Source organism: Pristis pectinata, chromosome 7, assembly GCF_009764475.1.
Source record: "Pristis pectinata isolate sPriPec2 chromosome 7, sPriPec2.1.pri, whole genome shotgun sequence".
Taxonomy (NCBI): Eukaryota; Metazoa; Chordata; class Chondrichthyes; order Rhinopristiformes; family Pristidae; genus Pristis; species Pristis pectinata.
In genome coordinates this window covers 25,878,641-25,896,480 of record NC_067411.1, presented here as the reverse complement: position 1 = coordinate 25,896,480, position 17,840 = coordinate 25,878,641, and the positions used below count along the sequence as shown (strand labels likewise).

Below are 17,840 nucleotides of genomic sequence, written 5' to 3'. Positions count from 1 at the left end.
GATTATTCTCCAATGATGCCCTTATGTAAGTGTGGTCACTGTGGGATGACAGAAGTAGTCATATAAGAACATATGGAAATACAGCGCATTCGTTAAGATCATGGCTTGACCTTCTACTTAGTGTTATCTTCCAGCACTATCCCCACATCCTTTGATTCCCTCAAATTTCAAATCCTCTCATAATAAAGGCTAACATACTCTCCACCCATACGATTGCTTGCTGCATTGCATGTTAACCTTCAGTGTACAAGCATTCCTAGCTGATGCTGAACATCAACACTACCCAATTTCTCAACATTTAATAAATTATTCCGCTTTTCTGTTACATGCACTGAAGTGCTTCATAATGTTCCACATTATATTCCACTTGCCATGTTCTTGCCTACTTGTTCAGCTTGTTTATATCCCCTTGAGGTTTCTTTGCATCCTCCTTCTTACTCATAATCCCACCTAGTTTAGTATCATTAGCAAACTTGGAAGTGTGACATTTGGTCCCCTCAGCCAAATTGTTGATATAATCTTGAGAAGCTGGGCCTCGAGCATCGATCCGTGCAGTTCCCCACTAGTCACAGCCCATCAACCTGAGAATGATCCCTTATTTCTGACCTTTGCTTTCTGTCCAATAATCAATTCTCAGACCCAATTCCATGTACTCTGACCCTCTGTCTGGGATTATATCAAGTACCTTCCAAAAATCCAAATACACTACATCCACTAATTCCCTCAGCTCTTTTACTAATCAAAGAATTTCAGCTTACTTATTAAAAATTATCTTTCTTTCATGAAACCATGTTCGCTTTGCTCAATTCCACTGTTCCTTTCAAGATGTGTCATTCAATTTGTCATTATACATTTCAGCATTTTCCCTACCACTGATGTTATACTAACAGGTTGGAAGTTCCCCACTTTCACTCTGCCTCCTTTCTTAAATAGTAAGGTTACATTTGCAATCCTTCAATCCACAGGACCAATTCCAGAATAGAACTTTGTAAGATGATAACCAGAGTTTTGACTATCTCTAAGACCACCTCTTTCGAAACTCTTGGATGCAGATCAACAGGTCCTTGGGATTTATCTGCTTTCAATCTCACCGACTTCTCTACTAGTATTTTTTTTAAACAGATAGTTCCTTTGATTGCTCATACTCATTAGCCTTTTCATCTGGTAGGCAAATCCAGAAGGTTAAGCACATGGGATCCAAGGCAAGCCGGCTAATTGGATCAAAAACTGGCAGAGGGCAGTGGTGGAAGGATGCTTTTCTGATTAGAAGTCTGTGACCCAGTGGTGTATTGTACGGACTGGGATCCTTGTTTGTGATGTAAATGACTGATGTGAATATAGGAGATATAATTAGTAAGTTTGCAGATTACATGGAAGTTGGTAGTGGTGTGGATAGTGAGGAACATTGTCTGCAGCAGGATATTGATCAGATGCAAAGTTGGGCAGACGTAAGGTGATATATTTTGGGATGTCAAACGGGTAGGACATACTGTCAATGCTAGGGGCCTAAGGAATATTGATGAACAGAGGTACAAGTCCTTCGTTCTCTGAAAGTGGCAATACAGATAGATAGGGTTTGAAGAAGGCACCTAGATTACCTTCATAGGTCAGGGCATAGAATATAAAAACTGGGACTTCATATTGCAACTTTACTAAACAATGGTTAGACTGCACTTGGGATTTTGTGTCCAGTTCTGGTTGCCACACTATAGGAAGGATGTGGTTGTCCTGGGAAGAGTGCAGAGATTCACTAGGACATTGCCTGGATTAGGGGACTCTAGTATGGGGAGAGATTGGATAATTTGTGCTTATTTTCCCTGGAGTGAAGGAGGCTGAGGGGCAAGCTGATGGAAGAATACAAAATTATAAGAGGCTTGGATAGAGTAGATAGTTGGAATAATTTTCCCATGCTAGGAGTATCAAAAATAAGAGGGCATAGGCTTAAGGTGAGAGGAAGGAGTTTCAAAGGGGATTTGAGGGCAAAGTTTTTTTTAAAATGCTGAGTGTGGTTGATATCTGGAACTCAGTGGCAGAAGAGATGGTGGAGTCAGATACTATCACCATCTTTAAGAGACATTTAGACAGTCAGCTAAATAAGCAAGGCACAGAAGGATACAGACAGTGTGGTAGGAGGGATTACTATAGATAGGCAAAAAGATCAGCACAGATGTGGTGGGCCAAAGGACCCATTTCTGTGTTGTATGTCTATGACTCTATAAATAGGCATAATATGAGATTGATCATTTTTGTATTTGGATGCTAATCTGGACGCTAATTTAGACAAGGATGGATTGTTTAATGTGTAACTGGACAATCAGCCATGGTAACTCTAAGCCTGTTTTTCTCCAAAAAAGCTTTAGCTATGACATGTAGTTAAGTCTCCCATGATTATTTTATTATGCCAGACACTACATTTCTAATTGGATTTATGCCATGCCCAATATTACAACTACTATTTGATGGCCTATAAATAACTCCTGGCAATATTTTCTACCCCTTCTTACTTCTTGGATAGAACAACATTGATTCTAGTTGTACATCATCATCTGCTCAGCCATGATCATTTCTCATCACTGCCCTTATTAAAGTTGCATTCCCCCCCCACTTTTCCTTTTCCTTGTTAAATGTCCCTGGACTATTTACTTCTCAGCTTTGGTCATCCTGCAGCCACATTTCTCTAATGGCAATGAGATCATACCCATTTACTTGTATTTGAAAATAATTCATTTATCCTATAGTGAATGTTGTGGGCATTCAGATACAGGGGCTTTGATTTTGTCATTTTAACAACTTTTTGTACTTTGACCCCCTTTGCTGCTTGACTTCTTTTTATTACCGTTGACTCCACTTACTACTTTGCTAAATTCCCTTTTTGCTTTGCTTCTCTGCTATGTGAATTCCCTTTGAGGTTCCCATCTTCCTACCAAGCTACTTTAAATCCTTCCAATAGCACTAGCAAACTTCCCATACCTCTGCTGAGGTGCCACCTGCTTGAGTTCCTCAGGCTGTGAGTTCATAAGAATCACACAATGGGCATGAACTTCCAGAAGGAACTCCACATTAATCTAACATCATAAGTGAAAGAGCTGAGAAAATCCTGGAAAATTGGAAGAAATAGCATTTTAATTCTCCTCTGCCCCATGTCTTAATTGTTTTAAAAATTATATTAGAATTGAGTTTGGATGAAACAGACAAATTGATCATTTATCCAGCATTATTTCCTATAACGGAGACACAAGAGATTGCACATGCTAGAATCTGAAGCAAAAAACAAGATGCTAGAGCAAGTCAGCAGGTCAGGCAGTATCTGTGAGGGAAATGGACAATCACTGTTTCAGATGAGACTCTTCATCAGTTTGATGATACAAACAGGAAAAAAGAACATGCCCCTTATTTATTTTGGCGTTTAGAATAGTAAATGCAAACTCTACTTAAGGGACATGATAGAACATGGCTGACAATGGTTAAAAAAACATTGTGGAGACTGTTTTGTTTTCATGTCCATACACAGTTTCTACAAGCTCAATGTAAATTATAAATGTCCAAGTTTCAAGTATTGGAAAGAGAATTTGAGTCTGAATAAGCAAAATCCCAAAAGCTATTACCTCTTCCAAAATGGTACATTAACTGTACAGTTAAAACTTTACTTGGGTTTTGGAATAATAAGGAACATTTAAGATAATGTCTGAATTTTAATTTAATGGAACTTTTTTGGCATCTAAACAGCAGTAAAATAATTTCACTGTTTATATTATTGGGTCCTTAGATTCAGATAAAGATGTGCTGGAATGATCTGCCTCATGGTTTCTAACAGTGCATACCCAACCAAGGTTCACTTTACACTCTTATCTTCTTGACAATTATCTTAGTTAATATAGATTGGGGATTTTGAATCATAAATCTTGGCCTAAGCGCTGATCGGTATAGTCTGAAATTCTGTCCCAGGAAGATGTTTTTTTTCCCAATGGGATTTCTGGAACATCCTACAGAAACCCCAGAGTCAGTGTTCCTGTGATACTGCAGTGAATTATTTTCTGTTCCAATATGAAAGTGCACCTTTGCAGTACAATTTACAGTATCAGTCAGTTGATCAGTTTCTCCATTTGAACAGGACCTCACATAGTGCCCATCATCTTGTTGAAGAGTGTGTTTTGGTCCTGTGGACTCATCCGCTCATAGCTGGACAGCTCCAAAGTGAAAGTAGCGTTACCCGAGGTCAAAGTGCGAAGAACAGTTGAGTAACCCTGCACCAATCAATAAGCACAGATTTGTCACCAAATGCAGCCATCTCAATATGTGCAAAAGCCAATAGTGAGTTATAGAACATTGAGCATAATGCTTTAAAATCTAAAGTAACTTTCATATTTGAACCCATCTTCCAAATCTATATTTTTCATAACTGGGTAAGCCCACTAATGAGGCATGAAATATATTTGAAGAACACACCATAAACATGCTGACGTGAAAGCTTCTCTCTCCACATATGCTGCCCTGACCTGCAGTTTCTGTTTTTACTTGAAATTGCTCGTGCTGCTTGGTGAGCTGCAGCATCTGATTCCTCTGCAGAGCCAGGTAGACCCAATACCTGATCAAAGCTGGGCCCTGACCCATAGTTCAGAGAGCTGCATATGTATCCCATGGGTCCCCCAGGTGGTTTATTGGGCTGGGCCTCAAAAGGGGTGTTGATATCTGTTGCTGGTTGAAGCACAAAGTACAGGTATGCGCTACAGGCAATGATGTGGGACAGCATTACACATGTTGACTAACAGTCTTGAGACATCTAAGAGATGCACAGCACAGGCGAGTAGCCCTCTGTTATCAATTCTTCCCATTGTCTTTTGCATCCAATCCAGGATCACGAAAATCAGCCTCTCCTCTGCTTCCCACCGCCCTGGGAAAGTAGCCAACATAATCAAAAATCCCCACCTCAGTCATTCTCTCTTCTCCCCCGTGCCATTCGGTAGAAAATACAAAAGTCTGAAAACACACACCACTAGGCTCAAGGAAAGCTTCTATTCCACTCTTATAAGACTCTTGAATGGACCTCTTGTACAATAAAGATGAACTCTTGATCTATGTACCTTGTCATGGCCCTTGCACCTTATTTGTCTACCTGCACTTTCTCTGTAAATGTAACACTATATTCTGCATTCTGTTATTGCTTCTCCCTTTGTACTACCTCAATGTACTTATGTTTGGAATGATCTGTATAGATGACAGACAAAACAAAGTTTTTCACTGTATCTCAGTACATGTGAGACATACAATGGAGTCTGGTTTACACGTGTAGCCAGGTATGATGTGTACCACCAGAATGAGAGGAAATCCTAAAAACCCAAATTAAACAACTGCCCTTCTGCAGGTGCACATCCTTTTGGCCACAATGAAGCACAGGCTTGATTGCTGCACTACCTCAAATGGCCACAGAATCATTTGTGGCTCCAGTTTGAGTTTCCATACACTTCACTTATATTTGACACATTCACTTCTCTTGATCAAGGCTGACAAATAGCTGCCATTAATTTTGAAATTTAATAAGAAACTCCTTTATACATTTAAGTGGATCTGTTGGACAAGTTTTCCCTTTTTTCCTAAAGGATAACGTCATTCATCTAAACAGAAAGGATCAAAGAGCATGGAGACATAGAATGTTCATATAATGGAGGTTGAACTTTAGCCTGAGACAGAACAAAGAACAAACACACTCACTCGCAAAACTGCTTACCAAACAACTGAAAAGCAGATGACCACAATGAAAAGATACTGGTTGGGCAATTGTATAACCCAGCATTAGGCAGCAGATGTGGAGGACAGTGATAAATGAATCAAGGGAGTTTCCCACTGCCGCAGTCTTCCGGCCAGCCCCCCCCCCCCCCCCCCCCATCCCCACACCACTCTCTGCTCCTCCTACCCCCTCCTGCTCGGGGCCTCCCCTCTCCAGGCTTCGCCTTCTGTTGCCTGTGCTCTGTTTCTTCTCCCATCTACTTCTAGTTCTGCATCCCACCTTGCACCTCCACCAGCCCACTCCCAACCCCCTTTATCCCCTCTCCCTACCCTGACCTCTCCTCCTGCTCCCCCGCTTGTTCCGTCCCCGACATCCACCTCCTATCCTACAACACACACTTCACCCCTGTACCACTGCCAACCCCTCTCACCCCTATCCGCTCGCCAGCCCAGCCCCACCACCCCACCCTTCCTCTTCTAGGCCCAACTCTAAAGGTTGGGAGGATGCCGGGTCTTTACCATCCCCCCCTGACCTTCCCCTCTCTGAGTCTGAGTGGTCCGTTCTCAGCAAAGGCCGAACCTCTACGCCCCCACCTCAACAAATTCCGGGCCCAGCACAATGCCAAGCTCTTTTTTTCCGCCACCTCTGCCTCCATGCCGCCGCCTTCGGTAAGAACTCCTCCTTTTCCCCCCTCCCCACCACCCCCTGCCCCCCCCCACCTTCTGATGACCCGTTCTCCCACCTCCAGCCCTCTTCTTCCACCTGGACTCCCCCACCGGGCCTGTAACCTTCCCCAGACCTATTCATAGCCCAATGTTGGCACGACATCAGCCATCTTGACTCTTCTGCTCCCTTCACCCACTCCAACCTCACCCCTTCTGAATGCTCTGCTCTCCACTCCCTCTGCACCAACCCTGACATTGTCATCAAACCAGCCAACAAAGGTAGTGCTGTGCTAGTCTGGCATACTGACCTCTACCTTGCAGAGGCCAGACGCCAACTCTCGGACACTTCCTCCTACCTACCCCTGAACCATGACCACCAGGACATTATCTCCCACACCATCAGTGACCTCATCACCTCAGGAGATCTCCCCCACACAGCTACCAACATGATAGTCCTGCAACCTAGGACTGCCTGCTTCTATCTCCTCCCTAAAATCCACAAGATGGACTGTCCCAGCAGACCTATTGTCTCTGCATGCTCTTTCACGGACATTGAATTCTCCCACTTTAAGTAATCCCCACACCTCTTTCCCCCTCCACCATGCCTCTTCTTTTCTTCCCTTTCCTATCTTTTTTTTTCTACCCTCTTTTTTTTCTCTCTCCTTACCTTTGACCCATCCCCTGGTGGATCTGCTCTATCACTATCTCTTACCTGCATCTACCTATCACCACCTTGTGCCCAGTCCGCCTCCCCTCTTTTGTCCAGGTATCACTGCTCTGCCTTTCTCTCCAATATACTGGGCTTCCCCTTTTTCTATCTTCAGTCCTGAAGAAGGGTCCTGACCCGAAATGTTGACCACCTGCTTTTCTCCACAGATGCTGCCTGGCCTGCTGAGTTCCTCCAGCATCATCGTGTTTTTCATCTAGATTCCAGCATCTGCAGTCCTTTGTTTCTCTCCTATAAATGTATCAAAGGCCAACTGCCCACCCAGATGGGGTGTGTAGCTACATTTTCTGTATAAGAGCCACAATTACTCACATATTAATAATCCTGCATGCCTCATTAAGGTTTCCAACACAGCCTTCTCTGCACCAAGGAAGAGAAACCCAGGTTATCCTGTCCCTCCTCAAAACTGGATAAGGTGAGACTAGAACTAGGGGACATAGCCTCAAGATTCGGGGCAGTGGATTTAGGATGGAGATGAGGAGAAACTGCTTTTCCCAGAGTAGTGGACCTGTGGAATTCTCTGCCCAGGGAAGCAGTGGAGGCTACCTCATTAAATATATTTAAGACACAGTTAGATAGATTTTTGCATAGTAGGGGAATTAAAGGTTATGGGGAAAAGGCAGGTAGGTGGAGCTGAGTCCACGGCCAGATCAGCCATGATCTTAATGAATGGCAGAGCAGGCTCAATGGGCCAGTATATTCAGGTATTGGCCTACTCTTGCTCCTTTCTTATGTTCTTATGTTAACAAACTCTCCATCACCTGCATGCATGTGAATAAACCACTTGCATCTTGAGACAGGATCACTAAGTGTTGACTCTGTTGTTTAACACTATCCACCTAGTTTAATATTCAATGACTTTCTTCCTGCAGAAGGTCAGCACTGAGACATTGGGAATAATTTGTGCACAACTAAGTTAACAGTGGAAAAATTGGGGCAACCAATTAAATGCACTTCTGAGGAACTAGCTCTGTTCCAGTAAAGTAGCTCAAGACCCTCAATAATAACCTCCTCAGCACCATTTATTTATTTATTTATTATGCACATGGATGAACAAGCTTTTCTCCTAATATTGCTGCTACAAACTTCAAGAAAATTACATCAACAGCAAATTTATTTAGTCTGTTCACAGTTCGGGTCTAAAATTCCACAAATCCCTTCAAGTCAAGTGAGTTGAATATTCAGCTAATTTGCTATTCCTTGGTGTTTATAACTTACCATCATTTCTGCAAGTGGCACAGATGCCAAAACGACCCCGTTGTCTAACCGATTTTGAATTTCTTGGATGTTTCCTCTTCGCTGAGCCAGATCTGCCAGCACCACACTCAGGCGATTCTCATCCACTGTGATTTCCAAGTTCATCACAGGCTCAAGCACCTGGATTCTAGCCTGCTTTAATGCCTGGATGCAAATGAAACAGCGTTACATTAATCAACAGTGAAATCAGGCAATGGAATTGGAAAAATATTCAGCTGCATAGGCAGGAAAATTAATGGAGTTTCCCCTTAACCAATCAGGTTGAAGGATTTTAAAATTCTTGGTATAAGAACCAAGAAGGAAGTGTAAAACTGACTGTGACTCAAATGTCAAATAAAATACAGATGAGAAATAAGAGTGGAAAGGTTGTATTGAAAGATAAAACGACTGGGAAAGGAAAATAAAAGTCAAACTTTAAATTTTAATGCTTGAAAATCTCCAAACAATAAAGCCTAAGAGAATGAGACTTCACACTTAACAGTTGACTTAGTGCACAAGTTGAATGGCTGTAATTAACATTTGTGAAAGAGACTGAAGTGGAGAAAATTTGATTCTCCTGCTGCAAATTTAGTTCTATCTAACATGCCTTTCAATACATTTTCATAGTGAGGCAAAAATGAAGCTAATGGTGAAGTGGCAGAGCAACCACAGGATATTTGATTTTGCCCAAGTATTTCCTCCTCACAAGTTGTTGTATAGTTTATGTATTGGCATTACTTAATTTCATGGGTCAGGATAAAAATTATCTTTTGTAAATATTACCACTCATACAATTGAAACATGAAATCACCAATCTGAGTTTTTATTTTTAAGTATAATAGACATTGAACACACAAGAGTACTTTGAACTACAAGGAAGGGAAGGAAACAATGGGTGAGAAACCACTATATAAATGGATTTGTGAGACCTTGTGCAGAAACCACAGAAACTTCATATGACACAGACAAAGCAAAAGTTAGGTTGGAGCAGAAAACAAACTGATGGAGGAACTCAGCAGGTCAGGCAGCATTGGTGGAGGCAGAGGGGTGGTCAACATTTCAGGTCAAGACCCTACATCAGTCTGAGTCGAGCAGGGTCTCGAGTTGAAACGTCAACCATCCCTTTGCCTCCACCAGTGCTGCCTGAATCGCTGAGTTCCTCCAGCGGTATGTTTTTTTGCTCTAGATTAGAACATCTGTAGTCTCTTGTGCCTCCAAAAGGTATGTTGGCCTTTACTATAAACAGTTTGATGTGCAAGATTAGGTAAGTCTTGCTGCAATTGTACAGGGCTCTAATGAAATCACATCTGCAGTAATGTGTGCAATTTTGCTTTCTATATTTAAAGAAGAATATACGACAAATGTTCACTAGACTGATTTCTGGGATGAAGGATTGGAGGGGTTGGAGAGGAGCCTTATGAGGAGAGAATGAATAGGATGTATTTGTACTCTGGAGCTTAGAAGACTGACTAACGACCTAATTGATACACATAACGCTCAAAGTGTTCTTGACTGATAGATTGAGTCTGCGTCCCCAGTCCTGTGACATTTCTGCTGAAACCTGGTTTTCAAAACATTGGGAATAGGAGCACGAGTTCAGTAAGCAATGGCTGATGCTTTACCTCAAAGTCTACTTTCCTGTCTGTTTTTCAGTTCCCATTCTTTGTCCGTGTTCATTTCAGCCTTGAATATATTCAATGAGGTCCTTGCAGTGAACTTTATGACCGTCCCAGAAACATCCTGAAAATGACTCATTTATTCCTACTCTGTTTCCCTTAACTTGTCCTCTCTTTATACTAATATATTCCCTCCAATCCTGTGAGGATATTGCATTACCCCAGCCTGTTTGTGACTACAACATTGTAGCCCAAGCTGCAGTACAGACTCCCCTTGATCCCACTCTCCCCTCTGGGACAGTAGGATCAGTGAGCTTCAGCATGTATTCATTTACAGTCTGGATGTGTGTGTTGGCTATAACCACAAGTTCCACACAGAAAGTATTGGGTGTTTTAGGTTCAGGCTCTAATATCCAACAAATGGGGAAATTTGAGCCCAATGTAATAATTTTCTGAGCATATTGAGGAAATAAAGCAGGAAGGGTATGTTTTCATTGCAAAACAAGTTTCAAATTCCCTTTTTACCCTGTCTATGTAAAAACTTCAGACTTCTTTTAAAGTTTCTACAAGATGTAGCTCACTCAGCAATTAATGAAATGCTGAAAACATAATCTCAGCTGCGTGAAACTATTCAGAAGAGGCAAGTTCCTTCCCCAAAGAAGGAAATAGGACTTGTTTGCCCTACTCCCATGTACCTCATGGCAGCTGATTTCACAATGGCACTGAAGTTAAACTTCTGACACAACTTCTTTCAGGTCTTGAACAATACAACATTCTCCAAAGATCATCAGCCAACTTTCACTCTGTACTGGGGCCAATATTATGTGCTACTTTAACAACTGATGTGAACAATTCTTCAAGATATTGTTAATTCTAACATTGAAGCTTGGTTTATAGATTTTACTTCCTCATGTAGGGATCTACACTTTCCAATATGGCTGCAGTTTAGTGGACTTAGCATGAACTTAAGATAGAATCCTGCTATCCTCAACCTTTATATTTATATATATATAAAAAATTGTCCAGTTTCCCACCACTCTTATGGTTCGTATTAAACAGGATCTTAACACCACATCCCTACATGAACACTACATGAACCAGACGAAAGATGGGTGTACTCCAAGCAACACTCAGGTCAGGAATGTCAGAATATTCACCAATTCTGTTGAAAAGTGCAGCCAGAACAATTAGAAAGCTTGTCGCTAACCAGGTAGAGAACAATTTGCCAGCTCAATCCACTGAACGGAATAGATGCTCCCATCACCTCCCTCCACCCACTTTGTATAGTCTAGAGGATGCATGACAGTAATTTGCCAAGATTTGGAAATAACACCTTTTCTCAACATCACCATTACTCAAATGTCAAGAGAAACAATGTTGTGGGATCACATCCATATTCCCAACCCTTTTCCGAAAGCATTCCTTTTGACCCTGCTGTTCATCACCATAAGCTTTCGATTTTCTCTCTTCACTTCTGCTCAATCTCTCAATTTATATTTATATCCCTTATCAATGCAGAGAGCTTTAATGTGCCCTCCAATGCATGAGAATCACTAAAAGAAATAAGGCTGACATTTGGTGAGCAATACACTTTGCCATTCAATTGCAGGCTCACCACAAATTAATGTATTTTCAGTAAAACAATGGCCTGAAATAAAGCTGTCTGTTCCTGTCCGATCAATGCATTCTTGGTCTCGGTGGTGAGTCCAGTGGTGGTCTCGGTCTCTACCCTGGTCTCGGTGGTGAGTCCAGTGGTAGGCCAAGATGTTAGACTTCCAGTGCATTCCTGATTTTCATGCTCCGATGTGCGGCATGGAAATCGGGAATGCACTGGAAGTCAGGTGCTAGTAAATCTCACCTCTTGATCTACTACTGGACTCACCACTGAGACCAGGGCAGTTCTGCATCATCTCAATTACACTTTATATCTGGCCCCTCTATCCACAGCTACCGAATCTTGCTCCACCTCATTTATTCAAATAAGGTTGACAACCATCTTTAAAGAGATAAACTTAGCTAAATTGCTTACGTTTCTTTATTTATGTTTTTAATTAATTAGCATCAGATAAATGGTTTCTAAATGATTTTATTATGTTTATTTCTTTTCATTTGCTTAATTTATTTAAATCTATCTCAATTGTTTTTAAAGGTCTCCAGTTATCAGAGACAGCTAAAAGGGATTTGAGTGACAGAATGTAGCTCTGCTAGAAGTCTAGTTGCCTGTCACAGGCTGCTCTGCTTTATGGACACTTGCGAAGCCTCGAGATAATTGGGTGCTAGATTATTGTGGTATTGGAACAGGGCAGGGGGATGTATGGAATGCAATTTGGGCCACTCATCTTTCAGTGCATATGCATTATTAATTAGATTTGTACCAAGAATGGCTCAATAATAGAGCATTGCATCAAAATTACCAATAAAACAAACAGTGCATTTAACTGATGTTCTGGAGCACAGCAGAAGATTTATTTCTAAGTTAATTGGTAACTATAAAATACCCATCTTGATTATGACGATGTTGGAGCTGTTCAATCAGCTAAGAAATACGTACAGCTACAGTATCTGTTAACATCTACAAGAACAACTGTGTTAATTTCCCAAGGCCTTACCTTCTGCATGCAACGTGACACACAAGCAGAAATCATTGGCATGGATGTTCCAGGATGTATACTTAGAGAATGCAAGGTAACCACCACATCCTGAACTGGGAACCTTAACAGAGGACCTACAAAATTAAGAGATAAAATTACTTACATGCCACATACTTCAAGGTTCACACTTTGTGCAATATGTTGATTTGTATATTTCAATGACAAAGATCAAACTTATTACGTGGCACCTTGAAGACATGAGTTTTTGATTCCATTTTCTATAGCACGGTGAGTTTCTGTAGAAAACTGTTCCATTATGTGATCCGAAATCTCAATTAGAGGTATTGATTTTGACCCTTCCCCTAGCCAGGGGCGGACAGAAAGCTCCGTTGTTACCAGGTTACGTTTATCCCCTACTGTTCTGTCAAGAGTATCTAAAGGTGTAAGAAAAGAGTTAAATTAGCCAAAAGTTGTTTCTGATTCCTCCTTAGTATGTGCAGTAGTGTGTAACACAAAATAGTGGTTGTAAGACAAAATGGTGTCAGCTCAGAATATAGGAATATTTTGAGAACTTATGGAAGCACTGATGCAGAGCCTTGAGAGCAGATGATAACGACAAACGTGTCTTCCTTCAGACCTGCAGTCTCTGTTTCTAAGTTATGTGTCTAGGCCAAAGGTCGTGAGTGATAAGAAGGTACAGGCTGGTACCACTCGGGAATAGAGAAGTACTGGGGTAGAAGTTATGTTAAGCTTTTGAAGGGTATAAAAAGGGGCACCTTCTTTGTGCAAATCAGAATCTTTCCTTAGACTGGGTCGTGACCGACGCTAAGAGACAGAGAGAAGGCTGCGTGAAAGGCTGTTGGACACCTGAGGTTCCCTCTGGCATTATATAGATCAGTTCATTGATTGGTTGATAAGTATTATTTTGCTTCCTTCTGCATTTTGTTAACTATTCTTCTTCCTTTCTGTATTTTTTTCTTTATATAGCTCCAATTGAAGTAATTTCTATAACCTTTAACGTATGTATAGTGCCTCCTTTGTTTGCAAATACTTCTTGCTGCTGAATCAGGAAAGAACAAGGAACAGACTTTAAACTATTTTTGTTACAAAAAGAATTTAAAAATTATATAGCGTTCATGTGTTTAGTAATTGTTTGTTATAAATGTAACAACACCATCTCCGCAAAATCCTCCAGTTCACCAGAAGGATAAATGAACTAATGTCAGCATCCTCTCCCAAGACAACATTGAGGCCTTCATTACACTCAGTTGGCTAGGATGAGCAGACCACGTCATTCATTTGCCCAAAACCAGACAATCTATTCCGAGTTCTGACATGGGAAGAGATTAACAGGCAGACAGAGGAAAAGATTCAAGGATGTGCTCAAAGCTTCCTTGAGGAAATGCAACCACTGACTCCAGGGAACATCTGGCCCCTGACTGCTCAAAGTGGAAAAGAGTATTTGGGATGGTATTGAGAAACTTGAGTCCATGCATCGAGAGCATAAGTGGTGAATGGAGCACACCACCTCACGAATTATCTATCCACCCACTCCTTCAGCCAGCTCCCGTCACATCTGCGGAAGAGCCTGCAATTCCCACATTGATTTCATTAGCCATTCCAGAATGCACAAAACTAGAGTGGAAGCAATTTTTTCCTCAATCCCAAGGAACTGCCTAACTACAGTAAATAAGCAGCTAAACGTGCACACAGGAAAGTCTAACAAACAGAATTGAAATTAAATATCAAGACAATCTCTTTTAGTGATATTGGTTGAGGGATGATGTTGGTCAGGTCACCAAGGGATCTTCTCTTCAACTAGTATCATAAACTACTTGAGCAGGAAGGTGGGGCCTCAGTTCAATGACTTATCCAAAAGACAACAGGACTGAAGTGTCAGCCTGGATTATGTATTCAATTCTCTGAAGCAGAGTCTTAAAATATTTGTATAGATATTCTTCTACCTTATTTAAGGTTAAATGGTGATGTAATTTTTATTTACAATATTGGGATTTTCTGGAGTTTTTTTTTGGAGAATCCTAATGTGGCTTTGCTGGGCTTGAATTCCTGCTGGTGACAAAGGTGGATCTTGGACTTGTGCTGGGTCCCCAACCTCTGCTGGAGAGTTTGGCTGCAGAAGGACTGGAGAATTCAAATAAATGCAGATCATTCAATTCAAAATTTTTGGGGAACTGAAACTACCCTCTTCCAGCAACATTGTTGGATGCCAGAACAAATGATTATCCTTTGCAATCAATTTTACTTGTACCCTTTGGTATTTTACTGTTAACCACAAGTAATTATAGCACATCTGGTCATTTTTGATGTGTCACATATCTCATTTCACTTCTGGTGCAAAATACCAGAAGCAAATTAGGGCCATGTAAAAAAATCAACTGATTTTCTGTATCTGTTTCAGCAATTTTAAAACCTTATCCAAGATATGTAATGTAGGATATTTCTCTAGTGAAATTAAATTGACTGAATATTATAGCGTATTAAGACCTTACCACTTGAGTTGGAAGACTCCATTATAGTTTCTCTATAAGCCACCTGGAGGGGTCCGAGATATGTTTCAATTCCATATTCTCTCTTGATTCGATCATGGATTATCTCGATGTGCAGTTCTCCCATTCCACATAAAATAGTCTATCAGAGTAGCAGATAATAGTTTCACATTTCAGGAAGAGAAATAGAATTAAGGTATAAATCAATCATAATCTAAATGAAAGTCAAATAGTTTCAAGGCCTATACCTACCCCGAATGGCCTACACCTATACTTGTCCTCTTGCAATGAATTACGTAATCTGTACTGAGTAGCTGAAGGAATGTTCACCACTATTTGGAATATTCATCAGTTTTGGCAACATGCTTCATTTTACATAATATGATTCACTAATCCATCCAAAGAAAATCAGCCTTTTCAACTAAGTAGTACAATGTAAAGACAAAGTTCAAGTATATACATTAATGGTAGGGAAAAGGAGACAGAATGCACTGATATTCCAACTTGGTACATTATGCATGAATTTGAGGATTCTCAAAAGGAAATGATTCTTTAAAAAGGGAGAGAAAAGTTCAGACAAATAGGGACATTCTTTGCACCTCCAAGCTGTCAGTTGAAATAATAAGGCTGTAAAGTGGACATTCGATACCACAACATTTCCAAGTTCATTTCACAGGACCTCACTCGTGCATTCACTCTTTATTGGAGCAGTTCGAATTCAAATATAAATTCTAGTGGCCCTTGCATGTTATCTACAGGAATGCCATGAGTACGGTATTGGGAGATATACACATCACTAAGAGAATAAGCCTATAATTAATGAGCAGTGAGTGATACTTTACCTGACCAGAATCTGAATCGATCTTCACTTTTAAACTGGGATCCTCCCGCTGAAGGCAGGCAAGAGCATGGTCCAGATCTGTTGTAGAAATAAGCCATCAAATATCAGTTTGAAAATATAAAATAAAACAGCAAGCACTACATATACAATCTCGTTACTTAGCAAGAAATTAGAGATGTATGTTAAGACAACTTTGTACAACACCTAGTTGCTTCGCCATAGAGGGTGGCTCAATTGTACAGAAGAAAACAGGTTCTGGAATCTCGACTGTAGCCAGCACTGGTCTCTCCTGCTCAATGTGTCTCTTCCCAGAGCCGACCTCTGCTCGACGGGCTGCAGCTGCTGCCAGTGACTTTGATGAAACTATAGTGTCACCAGTGGCTGTCTGCAAAAAACAATGTACAAACACTTCAAATGCTGTTTTAGTGTAGTTTCTGCTTATGATGGGCAACAGAGACTCAGTGCACACTCTCAAACTGAGCTGCTGCTGATATTTCCCAGCCTTGGATGCCTCCCAGTTGACACCTAAGTCAATGTTAATTTACTCCATCGTCTTAGCACAAGTCAGGGGAAAACACCCTTAGACTAAGGGAAAGACTAAAGATTGTATTTAATCTCCACTGAATTAATAAAATGAGGCCCATTTTACACAGTAAATGTGTACACATTTGAATGGTGTTTCCATTGGGGGTCTATGATGTATGGCACAGTTCATACAAGTTATTTCTACCTGTATTTAATTTTTCCTCCACCACCTGAGGCAAGAGAAAGGTCATCTAATCTTCATTTTTCTGAGAAAAAATGTTCATTTCCCATTGGCAAATTACTGAATCTATACACACTCGTCTCGTCAATCACTTACTGCTTTCTTAGGTGACATTCACATCAAGTAAAATTGAGGAGATGGAAGTGGATGAAAACAAGAAATACACTAACAGTGCAGGGTCTCGACCTAAAATGTCGATCACCCTTTGCCTCCACAGATGCTGCTTGAGCTGCCAAGTTCTTCCAGCAGTTTATTTTTTGCTCCAGATTCCAGCATCTGCAGTTTCTTGTATCTCCAATACACTAACAACATATTATTCTGAAAGCCCAGCCCGAATTTTCAGCTGGATCACTGAATGGTGTTGGCAATTAGGTTGTGGAAGCAGGTAAAAGTCTACGGAATTTTAATTTTCAGTAGCAACAGTGGTCTTTTACCCCTTTCAACAACTGGCACACCTTTCAACACACAGCTTCAAATCTTGTTAGGTGAACAAAAGCAATGGCTTCAAAAAGCTAAGTAATGTAAAAAAATTATGAAATAAAAATGGAAAATGCTGGAAATGCTCAGTAGAAACAAAAACAATTCAGAACTGGGAAAAGTTAGTGACAAAAGAAAGTTTAAAGATGCAGAGGAAAAGTTAAAGGGAGAAAAGAACCAAAGAAGAAGGTTCGTTATCATATTTAAATTAATGAGCTATTTCTCCGGAGCAGTTACCAATCATTTCCCATCCCATCCTGATTTGTTACTCAGAGGTTGTCCTACTTTCTCTTTTCCATTTGTCTCTGAGCATTTCCAGCATTGCCTCTTTTTTTTCATTTGTATAGGAGGAAATTTGACTGTTGAGAAGATGGAATACTCCACCTGTTTGAGTCCTACAGTCAGCGCAATATTTCCAGCCTGCAGCGCAGGGATCTCGATTTGCTGATCAGCAAAAGGTAGTAAAAGACGGCTCATTCGTTCCCTAAATAGCACAAACAAAAGTATAATTACAATGGAACATGCTAGCTTTCAAAAAGCACGTCCGTGAACATTTAGGTTCTGGAATGCACCACCAGGGGCAAGAGTGGGGGAACTCCAAAGTGATAACATTAATAACTTTCATTTATATGGTGTCTCAAAGAGACACATGAGCAGCTTGCTCATGTAAAAGAATTTGAAGTGAAGCC

General features: G+C 40.8%; 1 protein-coding gene across 1 annotated transcript in view; it reads right to left on the bottom strand.

Annotated features, from left to right (window-relative positions):
• Positions 1-2,281: 2,281 nt before the first annotated feature.
• gfm2 (GTP dependent ribosome recycling factor mitochondrial 2) overlaps positions 2,282-17,840 on the bottom strand; it is a 44,003-nt gene continuing 28,444 nt past the window's right edge. The window contains exons 14-21 of the mRNA XM_052019328.1: positions 17,536-17,635; positions 16,113-16,293; positions 15,910-15,986; positions 15,071-15,209; positions 12,809-12,994; positions 12,579-12,694; positions 8,336-8,518; positions 2,282-4,244 (exon numbers count right to left, since the gene is read on the bottom strand). Coding sequence (XP_051875288.1) covers positions 4,116-4,244; positions 8,336-8,518; positions 12,579-12,694; positions 12,809-12,994; positions 15,071-15,209; positions 15,910-15,986; positions 16,113-16,293; positions 17,536-17,635 — 1,111 coding nt within the window. The 3' untranslated portion in view covers positions 2,282-4,115. The remainder of the gene's footprint in view (positions 4,245-8,335; positions 8,519-12,578; positions 12,695-12,808; positions 12,995-15,070; positions 15,210-15,909; positions 15,987-16,112; positions 16,294-17,535; positions 17,636-17,840) is intronic.